The sequence below is a fragment of the Oryx dammah genome, unplaced genomic scaffold (assembly GCF_014754425.2).
Source record: "Oryx dammah isolate SB20612 unplaced genomic scaffold, SCBI_Odam_1.1 HiC_scaffold_9, whole genome shotgun sequence".
Taxonomy (NCBI): Eukaryota; Metazoa; Chordata; class Mammalia; order Artiodactyla; family Bovidae; genus Oryx; species Oryx dammah.
This window is the reverse complement of record NW_024070193.1, coordinates 43,384,777-43,406,763: the sequence shown is the minus strand read 5'-3', so window position 1 is coordinate 43,406,763 and position 21,987 is coordinate 43,384,777. Positions and strand designations below refer to the sequence as shown.

Below are 21,987 nucleotides of genomic sequence, written 5' to 3'. Positions count from 1 at the left end.
ACTGAAGTACCCATTGCTCACACTAACATCAGCTATAAATGGTTTCTTCTTTTAATCTGTACTTCCTTGACTACTTTCAAGGTAGAGAATATTCCATGTTCATTGTGTCTTGTCTGTCTCCTTTCACCATTTATTGGGTTCTTAGTTATCAATTTTGTGTATTCTTTACATAATAGAAATATTAACCCATTGTCACTAAAACATTTCCTCAGTCGGAAGTTTGCCTTTTATTGTTAGCTATGATCTTGGAATAAGGTAGAGTTTTGGGTTTGTTTGTTTGTTTCTAACAACAGAGGTTAAGAATGTTTTTATAATTGTGTTGCAACTGACAAGGGCTTAATTTCCAACATATACAAACAGCTCATGCAACTCAACAACAAAAAACAATCCAATCGAAAAATGAGCAGAAGACCTAAATAGACATTTTCCAAAAAAAGAAATACAGATGGTCAACAGGCACATGAAAAGATGCTCAACATCTCTTATTATTAGAGAAATACAATAAAAACTACAAGGTACTACCTTATTCCGGTCAGAATGGCCATCATTAAAACTCTACAAATAATAAATTTTGGAGAGGATTTGGACAAAAGTGAACCTCCAAAATAAGTTGGTACAGCCACTATGGAAAAAATATGGAAGGTCCTCAGAAAACTAAAAATAGAATTACCGTAAGATGCAGAAATCTCACTCCTGAGCATATACCCAAATGAAAAGCTAATCCAAAAAGATACATGCATCCCTGTGTCACCATTCACAATAGCCAAGACATGCAAACAATCTAAATGTCCAACAACAGATGAATGGATAAAGAAGACATGGTACATATATACAATGGAATACTATTCAGCCATAAAAAGAACAAAATAATGCTATTTGCAGCAACATGGATGCAACTAGAGATTATTACAGTAAGTTAATTAAGACCAAGAAGGACAAATACGTATGGTAGAATCTAAAATATGACACAGGGAATTTCCTGGTCATTCCCTGGTCCAGTGGTTAGGAACTGGCACTTTCACTGCTGTGGTTCAGGTTCAAACCCTGGTCGGGGACTAAAATCATGCAAACCGTGCCACAGCACAGCCAATAAATAAATAAATAAAATATGACACAAATGAACCTATCTATGAAACAGAAACAGATTCACGGACACAGGGTACAGACGTGGTTGCCAAGGGGGAGGCAGGGAGGGGAGGGGTGGAGCGGAGGCTGGGGTTAGCAGATGTAAGTTATTATATATAGAATGGATAAACAGCAAGGTCCTACTGTATAGCACAGAGAACTGTATTTAGTATCCTATGATAAAATGGATAAGAATATAAAAAGAATGATGGAAAAGGATATAAAAAAGAATATATATATATATGTATGTATACATATAAGGTTTTCCCAGTAGTCATGTGTATATGTGAGAGTTAGACTACAAAGAAAGCTGAGTGCTGAAGAATTGATGCTTTTGAACTGTGGTGTTGGAGAAGACTCTTGAGAGTACCTTGGACTTCAGGGAGATCCAACCAGTCCATCCTAAAGGAAAAATCAGTCCTGAATATTCATTGGAAGGACTGACACTGAAGCTGAAACTCCAATACTTTGGCCACCTGATGGAAAGAGCTGACTCATTGGAAAAGACCTTGATGCTGGGATAGATTGAAGGCAGGAGGAGAAGGGGACAATAGAGGATAGATGGTTGGATGGCATCACCAACTCAATGGACGTGAGTTTGAGTAAGCTCTGGGAGTTGGTCATGGACAGGGAAGCCTGGCATGCTGCAGTCCATGGGGTCGCAAAGAGTTGGACATGACTGAGCAACTGAACTGAACTGAACTGAATCACTTTGTTGTACAGCAGAAATGAACACACTGTAAATCAACTATACCTCAACAAAAAAGGTTGTTATGTTTGTACATAAGCCTATCCATCTTTTCCTTGTGATTTCTTCCATTTTTCTCTAATCTCAGAAGACCACACATCTAACAGTTAATTTTCTGTTGGATTCAAGAACTGATGGCGATGTCTGAGCTGTTTTGTCCTTTTTCAATTACAAAGGAGAAAAGGGAATTACTTCCTTTACTTTTTTCTTTTCTTGTTTCCATATATTTTGACTTTCCTTGACTTACTTTTTTAGTACCTTGAAATATGCTCATTGAAGATGGGGGCTCATTGCAGATGGGGCTATAGGAGGAAATGGGTATATGTATACACATTATAAAAAGTCTGGAAGAGTAAGAAACAAAACATATTAACTTGATTTTTTTTTTTCTGATGGGAGCAGGACTGGGATGGATTTTGGTTGTGCCTGCCCAGCACTGCTATTCCTTTGGGCAATATAGCCGTCTTCACTCCTTGTGACTCTGGTGGGGTTGCCCATGACAGTACATTTACCCTGCATAGTACCTTAATCCTCTGCCAACAGGTTCAGGGGTAAAGGCATAGGCGTATCAGTTCAGCAGAGCCCATCATAGTCCTTCCCTGAGACTGATACACGAAACTGGGTGTAGCTCCTCTTTTGCTGGGTTCAGTTGGAAAGATGGGGCTCTCACACCATGCTTGCTTCCAGCTAGAGGAGATCACTCTGCAGAGGAAAGGAAACCAAAGTGTAAAGAAAAATCAAGACAAGGAGAGATGAGAGGAAGCAAATCCTACAAGTACTGTGTCTCCAGTTCCAGTCTCAGACGCTGAGCCATGGTGTTCTTCCTTCAGTCTTGCCTCAGTATGTGAAGCCCTAGGTTCCTTTTCGGTGAAGCTGGCTTAATTGGGTATTCTGTCACTTGACAAGTGAAAGAATGTAACCAGTGGAAAGGAGATATGGGGGAAGGAAGTTGCCACTTAGCCCCCTATTCCCAAACAAATCAGGTCCCTTCTCTTAGCCTCTGTTTATACTAAAGTAAAAGTAAATTTTAGCTGTCATATTTTAAATCCCAATGGTATTCCAGGCACTTCACATTCATCGGCTCATAGAATTCTTGGGAGAACTCTGAGTCAGTCATCAATATTCCCATATTCCAAATGAAGAAACTGAGACTCAGGGAGACAAAGTGTGATCCAGGTTAAGTCGTCCTAGAAACCTCAGCCATCTTCCTCTCTCACCTGTAAAATAGGCATAACAAACTGACTACCCTAGAACACAATCTTGAGGATAAGAGAGGGAAAAGCCAGTTGAAACTGACTTGGGGTTAAGCCTCGTCCTCTCCCCATGGCTGAGACAGTAAAGAATCTGCCTGCAATGCAGACCTGGCTTCCATCCCTGGGTGGGGAAGATCCCCTGAAGAAAGGAATGGCTACCAACTTGAGTATTCTTTGGAGAATTCCATGGACAGAGGAGCCTGGCAGGCTACAAATCATGGGGTCAAAAAGAGTCGGACACGACTGAGTGACTAAAGCACAACTCCCCATTTCCAGATGGAAAGAGCGGGAATTCAAAAGTTGGGGGTAGCACTCGGTCGTGATGGAGGTGGAGTCGGGGTGGGGGGGGTCCTTCAGTCTGGCTCCTCTGGGTGGGTCCAGTCCAGGCCCACCCCTACTTCCTGGGAGCTTCTCCTCCCCGCCCCACCATCTTCCCAAGGAAGGCCTTGCACAAGATGACGTCAGTCAGGTCCTTTGGCCCCCTGCCTGCCGGCCCGGAGCGGTTTCAGGCTTCCCCTCCCCAACCTGGCCCTGAGCCACGGGGCCCAGGCGCCGGCCCCGTCACATGATCCTCTTTGGCCGCCTTCCCTCAGGATCCTGATTTAACTCTCCCTCCTCTCCCTTCCCTCCCCGCCCCAGGCCTTCCGGGCACCACACCTGTTCTGCCTGGCAGGTGTAGGGAATTAGAGCATCAGCTCTTCCTCAGAGAAGGACCTTTTAGTTTTCCCGCCAGTAGAATGCGGCCCCCAGCCTACGACTGCCTCTGTTCTCTTCATTGCTTACTTTTGCGTTGGCCTTTCCTTACGGCCCCATTCCTCCACCCCCATCAGTCTCCCAAGCCCTTCCCAGGGACTAATTCCCGGGGCGGGGTGGGGAGGGGTGGGGAGTGGCGGGGAGGGGAGGGGGACAGAGCTCAACCCTAAGGAAGCTCACAGAACTGGTCTGAAAGAAACTTCTAGAGACAGGGTGGAAAAGGTCAGCTTCCGGCATCGAACAGACTTGGGTTCGAATTCAACTCTGCTTCTGACCAATTGATTCTGAACGCTTCATCTCCCTATGCCTCAGTGGTTCCTTTTGCGAAACGGGGAACCCGGCGGGAAACGAAAGATAGAACGAGTCCAGCGGATGCTCTGACTGAACTGAGGGGCTCCTCCGCGCACCCACCCCGCCCCGGGCGCCCCTTCCTCAGCCCCGGAGCGGGGCCTCACCTCCCCAGGCCCTCCGCCGCAGGCTCCTCCTCCACTGACATCAGAGCCGCAGGCGGGAGGAGGGAGCCAGCGGAGCCCGAACCGAGCCCCAGCGAGAGAGCGGGCTGGCGGGCCAGGAGCGCAGCAGCGGCGGACGGCGGCCGGAGCTCGGCCCCAGCCAAGTCGGGCCTCCCAGCCAGCCCCGCGGCGGGGCAGCCACAGGTACCGCCCGGGAGCCGCCCCGCCCACGACCCTGGGCGCCAGAGGGCGGCGGGACCCCCATCCGCTGGGTACCCTCTCCTAAAGATGGGAGGGGGTGCCTGGGCGTGCTGGACTCTACTTGGGCAGGGTAGGGCCTTTCTTCCCCAGCTCTGCCCCAAGCCCAGCAGGTGCCAGGTGGCCAGTGGGAAACTGAGCGGGTAAAAAAGGAAGATGAGGAGGGATGTGTGTGTATGTGTTTGCCTTCAGCTGGGCCTGAGTGTGGAAGGACTGGGCATTTGGAGGTATAGATGTGTGGCGATCGTATTGGGGTGTGCGAATGTCTTAGCACAGGCAAGTGGATCAAATGTGAAGTTGCAGGCATGTTGGTGTGTAGGGTATCCGTCTGGGTGGGGATGTCTGGGAATCCGTGTTTTTGTTGCAGACTGTATCCAAGTGTTGTGTGTGCTGGGGTCTGGCTCAAAGTGTAGTAAGTCAGAGTTGGGGGGTATATAGCTGTGTCCTGAGGATGTTTGGAGTTAGATGTATAAGGATTTGGAGTTTAAGAGTGTCTAGGGTGTACAGGAAGGCTTCTGTGGTGGCTTAGTGGTAAAGAATTCGCCTGCCAAGCAGGAGACACAGGATCGATCCCTGGGTGGGAAAAATCCCCTGGAGAAGGAAATGGCAACCCACTCAAGTATTCTTGGCTGGGAAATCCCATGGAGAGAGGAGCCCGGTGGGCTACAGTCCACGGGGTCCCAAGAGTCAGACATGATTTGAGCCACTGAACAGGGTGGGCAGGAGCTGCAGGGTGACAGGTGTGCGGAATCCAGGATGTCTGGTATACAGGTGAGGTAAGTATGTGTGTGTGTATCTGTTCTGTCTGGGTGTCATCTTGTCCTGGTGTGTGTGGATGTGTTTTGGGGTGTGGGAAGAGATGTCTGGGTGTGAGGGTATCTGGGGGGGTGAGTTGATGTGGGCTGATGTCTAGGTGTACATGTGTGATCAGAGACTCATCTGGAGATGGAGTGTGGGGAGCTGGGGGCAGGCGTCTGGTTTCAGGGTTGTGGGTGGGTCTTGGTGCAGGGATATGTATGGAACTGTGAGTTGTTTTTTTTTTTTTTTTTTTTTTCGGCCAGGCCTCCAGATGGATTTTAAAATTCTGCCCTCTGAAGCTTACCATCAAGTCTCTTTTCCTAGAAGTTTCTGCCCCTGGGATGGGTGGTCAGGCCCCCCGGAACAAAGTCTCATCCAGAGTGGACTCTCACACCATGGGCTCTAGGGCACCTTCCCCTCTTTTTCCAGCAGAAGAAACAGAGAAGGAAAGTGCCCTCCCTGAGGTCACACAGCACACTGGGCTGAGTTTTGACCTCCCTTTCCGTGGGCTTATGATGGCATTGAGAGGCTGTGTTTTCTGGATGGGTCCTAGTCTGGCTGCAGTGCCCTCCAAGGTCTTTGCTTTCAGCGAGCTTAGCTGGGGCCTCACTGGGCAGCTATCCATCTCCAACCAAATCCTATCCATCTCCCAACTTCAGCTCCCCATTCCCCATCTGATAACTGGGGAGAGAGTGCTCACCCGCTACTGCTGGTTGTGACAGAGGGCTCAACAGAGTAAAAGTATAGGCTGGATCAGGGTGAGATGAAGCCAGTAGGGGAGAGATTCGGGGGGGACCCTTTCTCAGGCTGCTGGGACCCAGATGGGGAGTCAGGACTGAGAGGGGTAACAGGAGGCCTGGGCAGCTCCAGCTGTGCCTGCTGTTGCTGTGGTAACAGTGCAGAAGGAGCTATTTAAAAACGTGGCTGAGATATTGCTGGAAGCCCAGGCTGCCGGAAACCTGATTTCCGAGAGGCTTGGCAAGGGAGGAGGAGGAGGGAGAGGAGACACCCCAGCGATTCCCAGGGTGGGGCAGCGACCTTGCTGGTTCTGGGGACAGGGAGATTCTCCAGGGCTGTGTGTTTCTACAAATTGTTCTGGGGTCTTCTTTGCTGTCCTCCTAGAGTTCAGTATCCCCTCGTGTGTTTGGATTTAGAGAGGGAGAAATTGGGAGGTGAGCTGAATGAATGAATGAGTGACTTTATTGAATAAAGAATTTTGCTGCCACCTGAAGGATTTTCCTCTAGGCTTAAGGATATAATGAATGGATGTTGCTGAATGAACAAATGGCCTGTGAATGAATGTTGGATGATTTTGTCAAATGAATGAATCAAGAATGAATAAATGTGTGCTCAATGGGGCCTTCACTAAGTTCCCACAAGGAAGTCTGAGCCCTGCTGAGGCCACTTCTTCGATTCCCTTTCCCAGGAGCCCTGGCTGTGGCCGGGGGGCAGTGGGCCATGCCGGGGGCAGTGGAAGGCCCCAGCTGGAAGCAGGCAGAGGACATTAGAGACATTTACGACTTCCGAGATGTTCTGGGAACGTGAGTCTCCGTGGAGCTGTCCCTGAGCTGGGGGGTAGGGTGGGGAGGGTCCTCACTCGTGGGCTTGGCTGGTTGGGGAGGCTGGGTCCAGGGTGGTGCTTCCTCTGGCCAGTTGATCACTGCTTCCTGTTTCCTACATCCCAGGCCCTGTGGTGGCCTTGTATGGCCCGAGTGGCCCGGAGTTTTCACTTCTGGCTGACGGGGTGGAACAGAGGCTGTTCTTGCTCTGGGTTCCTGTGACAAGAAAGTAGGCGAGAATGAAGGAGCCAGTTTTTTAAACTGACTGCCAAGAACTGGGGGTTCTGGCCTAGGTTTTGGAACTGAAGCTGGGCATGGCTCTGTTCTCCATGGTGAGAATCCAAAAATAACTCAAACCTGATCTCTGCCCCTCAAGTTGATCCCAAACCTGTGAGGGAGACAGACCCACGGAAAATGACAACCGGGTGTGTGGTGTGCTCTAAGTTCGCGAATGAGGACTTTGTTGAGCCCAGAGAGCAGCGGCTTCCGTGTGGGGAATAACTTCTGGAGAAGGGGGCATTAGAGCTGGGGATTGAAGGATGGGTAGGAGAGTACTTGTCAGACAGGGAGAAGGCATTCCAGGCAGGAGGAATGACATAAACAAAGGCTCAGAGGTATGTTATGTGTGGAAAGAGACAGAGTCTGGTGGAGCTTATAATCAGAGGCTGGGGGGAAGAATGGAAGACACTGAGGAAAGAGAGGAACAGGTCAGGTAAGGCCTCGAAGCCAAGATATAGAGGCTGGAAGTAATCTCATGAGCCACAGGATAATATTTAAGACTTTGTGGCAGATTTGCAATTCAGGATGGTCATTCTGGCCACAGTATAGAGGGTACATTGAAGAGGGACAAGACTGGAAGCCAGCAATGAGGCTATTGTAGTCACTAGTTAGTCTGATGATTGAGATTTCACCATGAGATGCTGTTCATTGACTATGACTTATTATCCCAGGAAAAGCAAATAGTTCTAGAGAGCACTAGTCAACACTCATTCCTTAACCAGTGAACTTTAGTGAAAATGAGTATGCTCCATTCTAAGACTGTTCAAAAGCACTGCTTCTCAAACTTCAGTGAGCATACACATCACCTGTTTTTCAGTCTCTAAGTCATGTCCGATTCTTTGTGACCCTATATGGACTGTATGTAGCCTGCCAGGCTCCTCTGTCCTCCTCTGTCTCCTGGAGTTTGCTTATATTCACCTCCATTGAGTTGGTGATGTTGTCGAACCATCTCATCCTCCGCTGCCTTCTCCTTTTGCCTTCAATCCTTTCCCAGCATCAGGGTCTTTTCCAGTGAGTTGGCTCTTTGCATTAGGTGGCCTAAGTATTGGATCTGGTTAAAATGCAGCTTCTGATTTTAGTAGGTCTAAGGTGGGGCCCAAGATTCCACAGTTCTGAAAAGCTACCAGGTGATGCTGATGTTCTTCATGGTTCTAAAGGGTGTTAAATAAGCCATGACTCAAATTGGCTTTGGCAGAAAAAGGAATGAATCAGTCATGCACATAATCAAAAAGCCTAGGGGGTAAACTTCAGGTATGGGATACAGGGGCTCACATGATATTATTAGGAAATTGTCTTTGACTATTTCTCAGCTCTGATTTCCTTTGTGTTGGTTTCATTCTCAAGCAGGCTCTCCCCAAGTGGTGGCAAAGATGACCACCATTAGCTCCAGGCTTACATCCTACCAACTTAGCAGGAAAGAACACCTCATTCTCAAAGTGCCAGTAACGGGGCTTACATCACATCACAGGACCCAGTTACTGTGGCCAGGGAATAGACAACTCTGATTGGCTAGGCTGGGGCATCTCTGGCACCAGAGGTGAATGGGTGATAGAGGGAGGCTCATTCCACCTCCTTGTCCTGGGGATGGTCATGTAACCCATAGGGGGATGGAGAGCCTGGAGGGAAGCTGAGGTTCCTGCTCTCCATCTCATGAATCCCCTCTCCCCATCTCATGAATCCCCTCTCCCCGCAGAGGAGCCTTCTCTGAGGTCATCCTGGCAGAAGATAAGAGGACTCAGAAGCTGGTGGCCATCAAATGTATCGCTAAGAAGGCTCTGGAGGGCAAGGAAGGCAGCATGGAGAACGAGATTGCTGTCCTACACAAGTGCGTGGAGCAAATTCTGTTCCTGTTCTGGGTCAACCCTGCCTTGACCCGTCCCACTCCCCTCTCTCTGCTTTGGGCAAATCACCTAACTGAGCCTCAAACTGCTCATTTGTAAATGGGGGTAATTATCTCCACTTGGTAGGATGTGGGGAGCATTAGAGGTCCTTTACTTCAAGTGCTTGGCAGGAGAGCAAACATGACTGTTGTGATTAAGATGCCACTGCTTCTTTACAATGGTTTAATGTCCAGTCATATCTAAAGGTCAGTCCTTGAACATGTGTGGAACCCATGTATCTCTGCTGATGCTATCTCTAGACCTACCTCAAGTTGCCCCACGTATTACACCACCTCACAAGTTTAAAAACACCCATCTGCTGATACCCTGACAACAACCAGATGGTCTCTGAACTCCTCATGCTGATGGGAAACCTGCTGTTCTCACTGGAAAGCTCATCTAGAATCTCCACTTCCCACCACCCTGAGCAGGGAGGAAATAATCATTTCTACCACTGGGTCGGGAAGACTGAGGCCCAGAGAGGACAAAGGACTTGCCTAAGGTCACACAGCAAGTCTGTGGCAGAGCCAAGCCTTCCATCAGATTCACTCACCATCATTGGTTCATTTCTGGAGTGTTTACTGTGTGCCAGGCACTGTGCCAAGATTCTTCCCTGCATTTCTTCATGTGATCCTCACCTCAATACTTGGTGGGAAGTACTATCACTGGCTTCATATTACAAATTAAAAAAAACTGAGGTCTGGAGAGGTTATACTCAATTCAGTGAATATTAGTGAGTATTCAGTCTGTACTAGGTGTGGAGGAACAGTGGTCAGCAAGATAAACCTGCCAGTCTTGTAGAAATGACATGCTGGTGGGAGAGGCTGGCAAATTTATAAACCCAGACAAGTGTTAAAATGCTATAGTATTCAGCACTGTGAGGTGAGACTTGCCCTCAATAGCACGTGGCAGAGGCAGATGAGGACTCAGGTCTGTGTGATGCCAGAGCCCAGTGTTAACCTCTGTGACACTGTAACACATCATGGTAAAGCAGCTTTTCCCTTTGGGACCCAGATCTTTGGCTCATCCTGCCCTTGTTTGCAGGCAGTGGTTCCTTAAGATGGGGGTAGGGAGGTGGCTGAACTGTCCTCGGCTCTGAACCACCTCATTTCTCCTTTCAGGATCAAGCACCCCAACATTGTAGCCCTGGATGACATCTACGAGAGTGGGGGACACCTCTATCTCATCATGCAGCTGTGAGTGGCCTTGTGTCAACCCCTTTCTCACACCCGTCCCTGCTGCCCCCTCCCTGGTCTCTCTGCATCCACTGCTCTCTTGGCCAGACTGCCCTGTCCCTGGCTGCAGGGTGTCAGGCGGTGAGCTGTTTGACCGAATTGTGGAAAAAGGCTTCTACACGGAACGGGATGCCAGTCGCCTCATCTTCCAGGTGCTGGATGCCGTCAAGTACCTACATGACCTGGGCATTGTACACCGAGACCTCAAGGTGGGTGTGAAGATGTGTGGGAAGCTAGGGCACCCAAGAGTGGGGCCTCTGCAAACTCCCCACTGTGACCTTGGGTACCTCTCACCCCCTTGCTAAGCCTTGCCTTTCTGTCTGACCTCTTAAGCCCTAAACTGCTTCCTCCCCATTCCAGTTCTGAAACTCAAATGAACACAAAGGTGAATATCTCAGTAACATCTTAGGTTTTTTCTGATAATAAAACTCCCACTTGCTCTTTGTAGAAAACTTGGATGACAGCAAAACACAAAGAAGACAGCCAGAAACCCCCAAAGCCCTACACCTCAGAGACGATGATGGAGTGCATGTTTGGTAGTGCATCACTCTCTGATTTAGGAGGAGAGCACGGGGGTGAAATAGAGCTGTGAATTCTGGCCTAGCCACTCCCTAACTATAGATCCCCAACTGCAAGTCTCTTTGCCTCTCAAGGCATCCATTTACTCATCTGTAAAGAGGGATTATTCACAGTGGCCTGGCAGGGATGTGGTAAGGATGAACTGAAATGAAGCACAGCACAGGATCTGGCACACAGTAGGAGCTCAAAAATTCTTCAGGGCTTCACAATACATACCTGAGGTTTATAGGAGATCCCCCCCCCCCATACTCCTGAGGTCCTTGTCCTTTTTGGAACTTCTAACTTCCTTGAGAACTTCCCTGAGTTTCTTGTGCCTCCAACCAAGATGGTAGCTGTAAAACCACAGTGGCTTTTGGGGAGGGGGGCTCATTGGGGTCTTTGCGGAGGCAGAAGCTTCTGTTAGCCTCTGGCCATTTCCAGCTCTCCTTTTCCTCCCTCTCGCCCTCCAAGCCAGAGAATCTGCTGTACTACAGCCTGGATGAAGACTCTAAGATCATGATCTCTGACTTTGGCCTCTCCAAGATGGAAGACCCCAGCAGTGTGCTCTCCACAGCCTGTGGGACCCCAGGATACGTGGGTGCGGAGGGCCCTGGTCTGGGGCTGTGGGCAGGGAAGAAGCGGGAGCTGCCGGGCAGAGATTTGTCAACACCGTGTCCCCTTCCCTCCACAGCCCCTGAGGTGCTGGCCCAGAAGCCCTACAGCAAGGCTGTGGATTGCTGGTCCATCGGGGTCATCGCCTATATCCTGTGAGTGGGAGCCTGGCTGTTATGGATATGGCTCCGGACTTCTCTCCCCTACTTTGCTCTCTTCTTCCTCTGTGCTATTTCTTCCTTCCTGCCATCCATATTTATCTCTACCAGTTAATGACTGTATTATTTCACTCAATAGAGACTGTGTTTCTGACCACTGTGGCCAAGCGCTGGGGATTTAGCAGAGAACAAAAACAACAAAGTGCTTGCCCTCAGGGAGCAGACATGCTAGTAGTAGAGGAGACAGAAAATAAACAAGTAAATAAACCTGTAAAATAATGGTAGGTGGTGAGACATGTATGAAGGAAAATCAAGCAAGGTAGGGAGATGGGATGGATGCTGTTTTAGATAAGGAGGTCAGCAGCTGCTCTGAGGAGGTGGCATGAGTGGCATCCAGAATGAAGTGAGGGAGCCAGACACTCACAGTGTTCGGGGAGAGTGGCTTAGAGAGAGCACAGAGCAAGCGCAAAGGCCCTTGAGGAATGACAGATGGTGGCACGATACAGAATAGAAAGCCGGTGGAGTCGGACAGGAGTGAGCAAGGCAGAAAGCTAGATTTCCCCACTTTGTAGAAGGGGAACTCCTTCCTTGGGGTCCTGTCTGAACCTCAACATCGCGCCAAAGCTCCCTCTGGAAGCCAGTGTGTACACTGACGGTAGAAATGAGAATGAGTTTCTCCCTGCCCAGGCTCTGTGGTTATCCTCCCTTCTATGACGAGAATGATGCCAAACTCTTTGAACAGATTTTGAAGGCCGAGTACGAGTTTGACTCTCCTTACTGGGACGACATCTCTGACTCTGGTATTTGGGGCTTTGCTTTCTTCCCCTGATCCTACCTCCAGTCCCTGCTTCATCGGCTTAGGTGGGGGGTAGTGGGGGTTGGAGAGTGGGGGTTGGGGGAAGGTCTCTTCACTTCACCAGATTCCCCAGCCCCAGATTAAGCGCTATCTTTAAGACCAGACACCTCACCCTGGGTGCTTTTCTCTGCCTGGCCCCTGGTCATAGTATATTTCAGACTACCTCCCCACACTGACTTCCTAGTACCTAAAACAACACCACTAATGTTTTCATCTGTCCTTTTGTGCCTCCAGTTAGGCGGCAAAGCTGTGAAGGCATTATTGATCATTTACACATCAGTGTGAATCTTCTCTAAGAACAAATTATTCTTAAGGGAGAAAGCTGGAGAGCTGGGTTGGGTCAGGGGGCTTAGAGAAAGAGTACAGGTGGTGTGGGGCAGTGCATGGACAGATCTGGCTTTGATGCCAGGCCAGACCTGAGGGGGTTCTCAGGCACCACCATGCTGTCTTTGCTCTTGTCTGGGGGGCTCAGCCAAAGACTTCATCCGGCACTTGATGGAGAAGGATCCAGAGAAGAGGTTCACCTGTGAGCAGGCCTTGCAGCACCCCTGGTGAGAGCTCCCACAAGCCTCGGGCTAGGATGGGGTCTGGGGCCCCTAGGCCTGCCTCTTCCTTCACCGACAGCCCTCTATACACACCTGTCCTAGGATTGCAGGAGATACTGCCCTAGATAAGAATATTCACCAGTCCGTGAGCGAGCAGATCAAGAAGAACTTTGCCAAAAGCAAGTGGAAGGTGAGCCCAAGACCCCCATCTAGCCTCCAGCTCACACCAAGTGGGGCATACAGTAAATGCTCAGGGATGCTTACTGAAGGGTCTCTCATTCATGCAATGCTGTGACACCTACTTTATTCCGGTGATGGTCCCTGATCTTCAAGACCAGAGGGAGAACAGTGTATTCTTTTCAAGGAGACATAATCCAAGTTATGGGGTCCTGGAAGGGGCCTAAAGTGGTCATGGCCTGACAAACTGGTCAGGCCTGAGAGCTGAGTAGGAATTAGTCTAGCACAGCAGGATAAAGTCTGAAGCAGAGGGAACCAGGGTGCAAAGGCCCAGGAGAAGAGAGTACAGCCATCTGGGCAGTGCCTGGCAGGACTGAAGGGGCTGCAGGCAGGAAACCAGGCCGAAGACAGGTTGGGGCCAGGCTCCCTGGGGGCTTGGGTCCCACAGTAGAGCACTGACTTGTTGGTGAGGATGCTGAGGAGCTCTGGCAGGATTTTCAGCTGAAACTTGACCTTTACAAGGGGCTCTCAATATGCTGAAAGGCAGAGTGAAGGCTGGGAGACCCTTTAGGGGACTGTGGCAGAGATGCGGTCAGGAGACAGTGAGGGCTTGAATCAGGGCAGTGACAGTGCGAACAGAGAACGCTGGACCAGGAGTTGTTTGGGAGGCAGAACCAACAAGAAGTGATGCTAGAATGGATACTGGAAGAGAGCGGAGGAGATGACCAAGGCTCGCCCAAGACTTTGGTTGGGGACAAGGTGGATGATGGTACCATCACTTAGATGGAGATCCTGGGGCCAGAAACTTGTTTTGGGGGAGATTTTGATTTAGGACATGGTAAATTCGAGGGGCATTTCAGTGGACAGGTTGAATAGAGAATGATACACATACAGCTGTGCAAGTCATTTAACCTCTCTGTGCCTGTTTTCCTCCTTTGACAGTGCTGACACTAATAGTGCCCACCTCAAAGACTTTCAGGAAGATTAAATGATCTATTATGATAAGTTTAGAACACTACCTGACACACAATGGTATACAGAGTGTTTACTATTATGTGAATGTGAATTATGAAAAATTATACGTCTACATATATTTTATACGTGTGTGTATATGTGTGTAACTATATAATGTGACTCAGTATAATTTAATGAAGTCTTGTAGAGGTTTCAGGGGGTTTTGGGGATCAAGCAATATCACTTGAATGAAAATAACAGAATTGCTATTAAGAATTCTACTGCCAGACCCTGCCCCACGATCTCCTACTCTCTCAAAAGTCCCTTCTTCTGCCTTTCTCCACAGCAAGCCTTCAATGCCACAGCCGTGGTGCGGCACATGAGGAAGCTACAGCTGGGCACCAGCCAGGAGGGGCAGGGACAGACAGCGAGTCGTGGGGAGCTCCTGGCACCAGCAGCCGGGGGTGAGAACAGGGCTCTGTGCAAGGGCATGGGAGGTCCGTGGAGAGCGGCCCAGGCTGGAGTGGAGGGTCTGCTCCTGTGATCAGTTCTGCTCTCTCTTCCCATGTAGGGCCGGTGGCTGGCTGCTGCTGTCGCGACTGCTGTGTGGAGCCCAGCCCAGAACTGTCCCCCTCTCTGCACCCCCAGCTCTAGGGGCCTGGATCCAGGGTCCGATCTGCTATGCAGGAAGGGTTGGGGATGGCCTACTCTCCCTCCCTCCCTGAACTGGGGAGGTACCCTGCGCCACCCCCTCCACACCCCTTTCCGTATCACCCCTCCACTGCATTTTCCATACAAATATTTCTATTTTATTGTTCCTTCTTATAATAAAGATAAGAGATTAAAACCACAGGCAGCTCTGTCTCCTCAGACAACCTATACCCACATGGTTGTGCAAACTGCTTGATTTGAGGGTGCCTGGCCCCTGAGGTAGCTGCAGGAAGTCCTCTTTCCAACATGAGACTGGACGGGGGAGAGTAGGAGGGAGCAGTAGGGAGGGGTGTTTGGGGAATCCCTTTCTCTGTGCCCCCACCTAGGCTTCCAGCCCTGTGCACCTTTTTCTGCGCTTTGCTGGTAGCTCCTGAGCTCGCTGGAGTTGGCGCAAGTCAGCGCTGAACAGCACCTGGGGAAGAGGGGTGGGAGTCTGAGGGGGGAGAGGGCACACTGCGGTCAGGACTGATGGGGCAGTGTGGGGAGCTGGAAGGGCTCATGGGTGGCAGGGCTGGGGTAGAGAGTCCTTTAGGCTCGACTGGGACGGCACTGGAGGCAGAAGAAAATAGGTCAGGGCCAGGGAGAAGTGCTATGGGGTCTGGGCTGGAGTTGGAGGGGAAGCCTAGGTACACTCACTGCTTGGGCCCAGCCAGCATAAGGTCCCCACAGGTTCCGGAAAAAGTTACCTAAACCAAAAAAAAAAAAAAAAAAATTACCTAAACCAGAAGTGGTGAGGTGATGTTAAATGGTCCCTTGTGCTCTCTATCCACAAGGGTGGGGTTTTAGGGAGAGGTGTATTTCTACCACCTCAGCCCACACATCCCAGCCCTGACATCCCACTCTCTCTCCTTACCCAGTTCCTTGTTGGCCTGGGGGCTCGGGCCCTTGGCCTGGCTGGTGGTGGGGTGCCAGCTGTAGTCACGCTGGGCAATCTGCCACACGTGGACGTCCACGGGCACAGCCTGGGGTTTGTCTAGTGCCATTAGGCAGATGCAGTCGGCCACCTTTGACAGACAAAGAGTAAGCAAGAGTAAGCCACAGTAAGCCACAAAGGAATGGCAGGGTCCAGTCAGCAACCTGCTTCTAGTCCCAAAGCCAAATGCTTCCTTCTCCACTCTGAGGACACTCTTACTGTATTTTCTATTAATAATTTAAAAAACAGCTGTGACAAGAGTGCTACTGGGTAAACATCTTATGTGTGCCAGTTTCATCATAACCTGAAAAGAAGGTTTATTGTAGACAAGAAAACAGGTCCTAAAGGTGAAGTGGTTTGGACAAAGTTACACAGGGAGACTCAGAACCAAGATTTAATGTTAGGCTGGAGTTCAGAGCCCATTAAAAAGTAATTTAAATAAAAATTTATTTTTAAAGTACAGAGAAATATAAAAAAAAACAATCAAAAATTCCCAATCATCTTTCTGATACCTAACCATTCTTGATATTAAAGAAGAAGGTCTATTATCCTTTAATAAAAAAAATTAACCCAAAATTCTGTAAAGCAATTATCCTTTAATAAAATTTTTTTAAAAGTTCTGTAAGTACATATAATTTTAAGGGAAGAACAAAATGAAAAGTGGAAAGCTTCCCTGGTGATCCAGTGGTTAAGACTCTGAGCTCCCAATGCAGGGGGAATGGGTTCAATCCCTGGTCAGGGAACTAAGATCTTGCATGTCACACAGTATGGTGTTTTTTAAAAAAAAGTTGGAAACATCTTATTTGTCTTCCAAAAGGTAACCACTATTGAGTTTCCTATGATTACTTCCAGAAGTTTCTGCACACATACAGCAGTGTACGTATGTACCTGAACAAATGGTTTTTCTAAAAATGCATTCAAGGAGCAATGTCTTTTATACCCTTTCTGCATTATACATTTTCTCTAATAAAACATCTGCTGGTATCCTTTCTCCCTCCCACTCTACCTCCAGAAGCCAAGCCCACACACAGCTCTCAGGACTGCCTTGTCTCCTCCTCTGCTACTCTCTGCATGGGAAGTGAGAGTAGCTTCTACCTGCCCCTGCCCCCGCCCCCCAATGCCGGGCCTCACCTTGGTGCCTACTCCAGGCAGGGTGCAGAGGGCCTTGTGAGCCTCCTCATAGGGGGCCTTGCGCAGCTGCTGCAGCCAGGGAAGTCCACCCCGTTCTTCCAGGATGGCTCGGGCACTGGCACTCACAAAGCGGGCACGGTACCCCAGGCCCAGATTCCTGAGCTGAGCTTCCACCTCTGGCCCTGTGGGGAGTGAGGAGAACAGGGGTCAGACATTCTCAAATCCTTCCTGTCATCAGGCTAGTGTGTGAGCCCTGTAAATGACACGTATGCTTTTCCTAAGTACCCTTCTCCTACCTTGCCATCCTCTGGGAGATCCCAGGACACTTGCACATACAAAGGAAAGAGTTAAGCCTGGGTTCTGCCCCTCTACAAATGTTTTCTGAGCACTATGTGCTGTGCACTGGAGCAGGGATTGAGAAGGACTTGCTAGTGGAAGAACTCCTCAGTTGAGTTCTTTAACCTTTCCAAAGGGTGTGAATTCATGAATTCACATTCATGATCTAAAATCATACATAGGGCTTCCCTGGTGGTCTAGTGGTTGAGTCTACCTGCCAATGCAGGGGACAGGGGTTCAATCCCTGGTCCTGAAAGATCTCACATGCCTCAGAGCAACTAAACCTGTGTGCCACACTACTGAGCCTGCGCTCTAGAGCTGCAGCTACTGAAGCCCGCGAGTCCTAGAGCCTGTGCTCCACAATAAGAGAAGCCACTGCGATGAGAGGCCTAGCCACCCCAACGAAGAGTCGGCCCTGCTTGCTGCAACTAGAGAAAGCCCATGAGTAGCAGTGAAGACCCAGGGCAGACAAATAATCTAAAAAATAAATTAAATAATAGTCATAATAACAGTAGCAGTTTCTATTATCATACTTTTCTCAAGGACCTTGATGACAATACTACTGTTCTTCCCACTTTACGGATGAAGAAAATGAGTGCTTAGAGGAGGTTAAGTAACTTGCTCAAGGAAGGACAGAGATGGGACCTTGCACTGAGGTCTAGGACACCAAGCCGGTGCTCTTAACCCATTACACTGCACTACCTCATGACTGCCTTATTCATGCCTCAAACCCTTCTGGATAGAAACTGTCATTCCTATTCCACAAACAAGAGAAGCTTGGAGAAGTGAATGAATTCCCAGAGGTATTATGACTACTAAGCTGGGAGCTGAGAACCAAGATGGGTTTTCTAAGCACCCAAAACATTCTGTTTTCTCCAGCAGGGGCTGTGTCTTTGCTATGCAGGCACTAAGCACTTTTTTCAGCTTGTTCTCACATCTGCCAACTGATGTACTTGCCTCTGTAAAATACGTCCCTCACAGAGCTCCCATGAAGAACATGTGTGTTTTTGGATGAAGAATTGTTGGGTTCACAGCAGAGATAACAATTTGAATTTTCTGCTTACTTCCTATATGCCAAACACTATGTTAGGTGCACTGTGTGCATTCTTTTACTCAACCCTTTTGAAACTCTGACAGATTGGAGCTATTGTTATCCCATTCAATGGATTAAGAACCTGAGGCACAGAGAGGCTACATAATGAGCTCAAGGTCATATAGACGGAAGTCAAGTGTCAGAGTTGAAATTCAGACCCAGGCAGGCTATCTCTAGAACATGTATCTTAAGCCCAAACTACTGTACACTGTATACAGATGTCTTCTGATGAGCCATTGAACTCATGGGCAAAAAGCACAGATCACTGAAGTGCTGACAATTCAGGGACAAGGAAGATGAGGTATAACTGGGGCTGACCAGACCAGGCAGGGTGGTTCTGGATGATAGCAGTATTTAAAAAGGCAGAAAGCGTTGAGATGGAAAAAAGGCATCAGGGGAGAACTCAACAGACCCTGAAAGCTGTTGTAAGGCCTGGAGGCAGGGACCCAGCTACTCACCAGCCAGGGCCTGCAAGCTGGGGAAGCCATGGTAGGTGACATCATCAAGCTGGATGAGCCGAGGTCCAAAGGTCTGGCAGAGCCGTTCCACCATGCCAGTGATGCGGGCAATGTTGTTGTTGGAGGAACAGATGAAAGAGAAAAGGCATTCGATGGGGTCCAGTTGCAGGAGTCGCACACCTGGGGACCAGAAAGGTAGGGAAATGAGAAATCATCTGCTGTTGGTAGTGACCTCTTCTTACCCTCAGATCCTAGGCTCCAATGGGATCCTAGGGGAATAAGGGACAACGTTGTTAAAGACAGTAACACTGGAGCTCTCATTCTTTGTAGCATCTTGTGAGGTCTGTGTTATCCCATTCCACAGACAAATAACGCACAAGGTAAGCACCACGAGGCTGGGGATTTGTTCCGTTCACTGTGGTATTCCCAGTCACACAGGTGATGCTCTGCAACACTTACAGAATGAACGGTGTCACCAGCCCCAGATCACACAGCCAGGATTTGCCTCAATGTCCCTGTCACTTCACTATGGTGGCCAGCAGGACCTTAACAGTAGTAATAATAATTACTGTGTGTCAGGCACTATTCTAGGCACTTTATATGTATTAGCTTCTTTAATCCTCATAAAATTCTCAGATAAATATAATCTCTTTACAAATGGTGAAACCGAGTAACTTAACCAAATCACAAGCAACCCAACCTCTGCCTCAGGCTCTGTACTCACCCTTGAATTTCTGAGCCACCTCTTTAAAGTGGGGGTCCACGGAACTCCAATGGTGATACAGTGGAGCAAGGCTGACATCCAGCTGGAAGTACTGTTGCACGGCCTTTAGCTCTTCCAGTGTGGGCCTGCCAACCCTGCCCTTGTCCCCTCGGTACACAGTGCAGTAAAGATGCTCCTCAGTCTGGGTCAGGGTCCATACCTGGTCGGCCAGCACGCCACTCCAGTGCGCAGGGCTTTGCTCCCTCCACCTGCGCTCCCAGGCATATGGTAGCCCTAGCACCCAATGCCCCTTTCTGCCCCCTTTGGGGCCCTCCTATCCTATAACTGCTTCACATACAAAACTGACTCACGAACTGCAAAACACAAGTGCTTTCTTTTACATCAATTATACTATGTAATCCTCGCAACAGCACCGCGCAGGCTTTTCCACCTTATAAAGGAGTTAACAGGGTCACCCCTCGTGCTTTGGTCTCTTTTGTACCCTTCCTTCACCCCCAACGTTCCTTTGCACCCAGGGCCTGCGGTGCTGAGGAGCCAAGACTCAGGGTCACTCACCGGAAAGACTGTCCAGAAGCCAGAACCAGGTCCAGGCGCAGCTCAGAGCGTGGACAGGGGATGGAGGCCCATAGGGCCGGGAAGGAGGCTAGAGTGCGATGGCCCATGCTACCCCGCAGAAGGGAGACCACTGACATTTCCAGTCAGCCCTCGCCCCGCGATGGTCCTGCCCACTCGGAAGGGGCTCTATCTGTCAAAAGACCTGGCCCCACAGACCACGCCCCTCAAGGCCTCACCCACCAGATCCTAGCCTCTTAATTTAAGGCCCGCAGTTTTATTTAATTTCTCCACTCCCCGCAGGCCCTGCTCTCTCGACGCTTCTTCCCTTTCACTCTGTCTTGACCCTCCCCTACTTCATAGCCATTAGGCACGCAATCCACCCCCTCAAGCTACCAAGACTTTATGAAGCGCGCGCTTACGCGCTCTTCCGCTTTCTCTGGGGGCCGACCTCTCTCTCACCGGAAGGAGGGCTCAGGCCAGGCTAATTGGACCCAGAGGTAACCAATCCGCAGAGAGTTGGGAGGCGCCAATGAGAATCGGGCGTGGAGGGGAGTGGGCGGGCCTTTCTAGGCGCCGCAGCGGTTGGCGCGAGCTGGGCTCGCTGCCAGCTGTTGGCCTTTCCTCTGTGGGATTTGTCTGCACTCGGCACGCCGGCGCGTCCCATCCCCGCGCTCCGCTGCCAAGACGCACAGTGCGCCCTCAAGCCACAGTCCTCACCGCCTGCTTTCCTCAGAGCCCTGCGATGCCTCAGGGCCTGCCTGCCCGCAGAACCAAGTGCTGTCCCCCGGCATCCTTGGAGCCTTTCTCAACGAGCCTCTTCGGGCTGATCCTCGCCTTCATCAGTCTGGCTACCCTGAACTCTCCCCTCACCGAGAATCGTGCCCGGATCGCAGCTCCGGGCCAGCCGAGCCTGAGATGTCTCTACAGCGTCTGGATCCCGAGGAATCTGCCTACTCCCTCGCTCTCTGAGTTTCTGCCCTCCAAGGGCTTGTCCCAGAGCCTCGACACCGAGCAACCTTAGGCCTCACTGACTTCCTCATCTGAAGCCTGCCTCTTGGGATTCTGCGCAGACTGCCCCATCTGGCGTCACCCGCCACCTGAAAGCCCTACCGAAAGGGGCCTCTGTGGGCCTCCAGAGAGGCCTCAGGACCACCAACTCTGTGGCCCCAGGGCAGCCCCGTTGCCAGGGCCCGCTGCCTAGTCCAGGGAAGATGTAGCAAAACCTCCTTCCTGGAGAAAGACACAAAAACCAGAGACAAGAACTGTGTTTCGGCGGTTTCTCCCCTTCTAGCATAGTGACTCTTGGTTACTGTATCTCAATGATCAGCCTGCAGATTCCTTAAGGGACAGACTGGCAGCTGATTTGTCTCTCCCACACAGTATCTAGCAGAGGGCTGTAAACCTGGGGGCATCTCAGCCCACTGCTCAGTAGTCACAAGACCCTGGGGCTGCTTCCTGTGCTTGTCTCTTCCGTGGGACACCAGCCCTCAGATGCCTAGCACTGAAGAGGGCATTCCTCCAGTAAGTTTCAGTATGAAGAGGTGTCAAGGTGGGGAATGAATGAAGTGTCACTCCGTATTCCTGCCTAGTCCCTAGCTAAACAGGGGAAGGTCACAGCTATATTGACTCTGAAGAAGTAGTTGGACCATCCAGCTGGCAAAGGACTTGAAGCATCTGCAGTTCAAGAAGGCACGGGCGCTAAACTCTTCCCTTCCAGCAGATTGGCATACTGGTTACAGAACCTGCTTTGCAGACAGGCTTTTATTCAAATTCTAGCTCTGCAACTTCCTAGTAGTGGGAACTTAGGCAAGTTACTTAATTTTTCTAAACCTTGGTGTCTTTATGTAATTAACTATCCTATTAACT

The 21,987-nt window shown here is 49.8% G+C and overlaps 2 protein-coding genes across 3 annotated transcripts; one reads left to right on the top strand and one right to left on the bottom strand.

Annotated features, from left to right (window-relative positions):
• Positions 1 to 4,374: 4,374 nt before the first annotated feature.
• On the top strand, positions 4,375 to 15,050 carry CAMK1 (calcium/calmodulin dependent protein kinase I). The gene is made up of 12 exons (XM_040246145.1): positions 4,375 to 4,535; positions 6,814 to 6,928; positions 8,919 to 9,050; positions 10,227 to 10,301; positions 10,411 to 10,549; positions 11,370 to 11,496; positions 11,590 to 11,665; positions 12,356 to 12,468; positions 12,997 to 13,075; positions 13,172 to 13,259; positions 14,547 to 14,664; positions 14,772 to 15,050. The coding sequence occupies exons 2-12, from the start codon at positions 6,846 to 6,848 to the stop codon at positions 14,852 to 14,854; spliced, it is 1,113 nt and encodes a 370-aa protein (XP_040102079.1). The 5' UTR covers positions 4,375 to 4,535; positions 6,814 to 6,845; the 3' UTR covers positions 14,855 to 15,050.
• Positions 14,987 to 20,616, bottom strand: OGG1 (8-oxoguanine DNA glycosylase). 2 transcript variants are annotated; one of them, XM_040246149.1, is made up of 7 exons: positions 20,122 to 20,615; positions 19,567 to 19,814; positions 18,843 to 19,022; positions 16,956 to 17,137; positions 15,765 to 15,915; positions 15,548 to 15,597; positions 14,987 to 15,323 (listed from the first exon to the last, which is right to left on the bottom strand). In XM_040246149.1, exons 1-7 carry the CDS (start codon positions 20,256 to 20,258, stop codon positions 15,234 to 15,236), a joined length of 1,038 nt encoding a protein of 345 aa, XP_040102083.1. In that variant the 5' UTR covers positions 20,259 to 20,615; the 3' UTR covers positions 14,987 to 15,233. The 2 variants fall into 2 exon arrangements, with proteins under 2 accessions (XP_040102083.1, XP_040102084.1); XM_040246150.1 differs by lacking the exon at positions 15,548 to 15,597 and having other exon boundaries at positions 15,107 to 15,323; positions 20,122 to 20,616.
• Between the last annotated feature and the right edge of the window lie 1,371 nt (positions 20,617 to 21,987).

Coding starts and splice junctions, on each gene's coding strand:
- OGG1 (XM_040246149.1), bottom strand. CDS start 20,258: ATGTCAGTGGTCTCCCTTCTGCGGGGTAGCATGGGCCATCGCACTCTA. Junction 19,023..19,566: donor GGTGGCTCAGAAATTCAAGG/GTGAGTACAGAG, acceptor TCTGGTCCCCAG/GTGTGCGACTCCTGCAACTG. Junction 15,916..16,955: donor TGCCTGGAGTAGGCACCAAG/GTGAGGCCCGGC, acceptor TGTCTGTCAAAG/GTGGCCGACTGCATCTGCCT.
- CAMK1 (XM_040246145.1), top strand. CDS start 6,846: ATGCCGGGGGCAGTGGAAGGCCCCAGCTGGAAGCAGGCAGAGGACATT. Junction 6,929..8,918: donor TTCCGAGATGTTCTGGGAAC/GTGAGTCTCCGT, acceptor CTCTCCCCGCAG/AGGAGCCTTCTCTGAGGTCA. Junction 13,260..14,546: donor TTGCCAAAAGCAAGTGGAAG/GTGAGCCCAAGA, acceptor CTTTCTCCACAG/CAAGCCTTCAATGCCACAGC.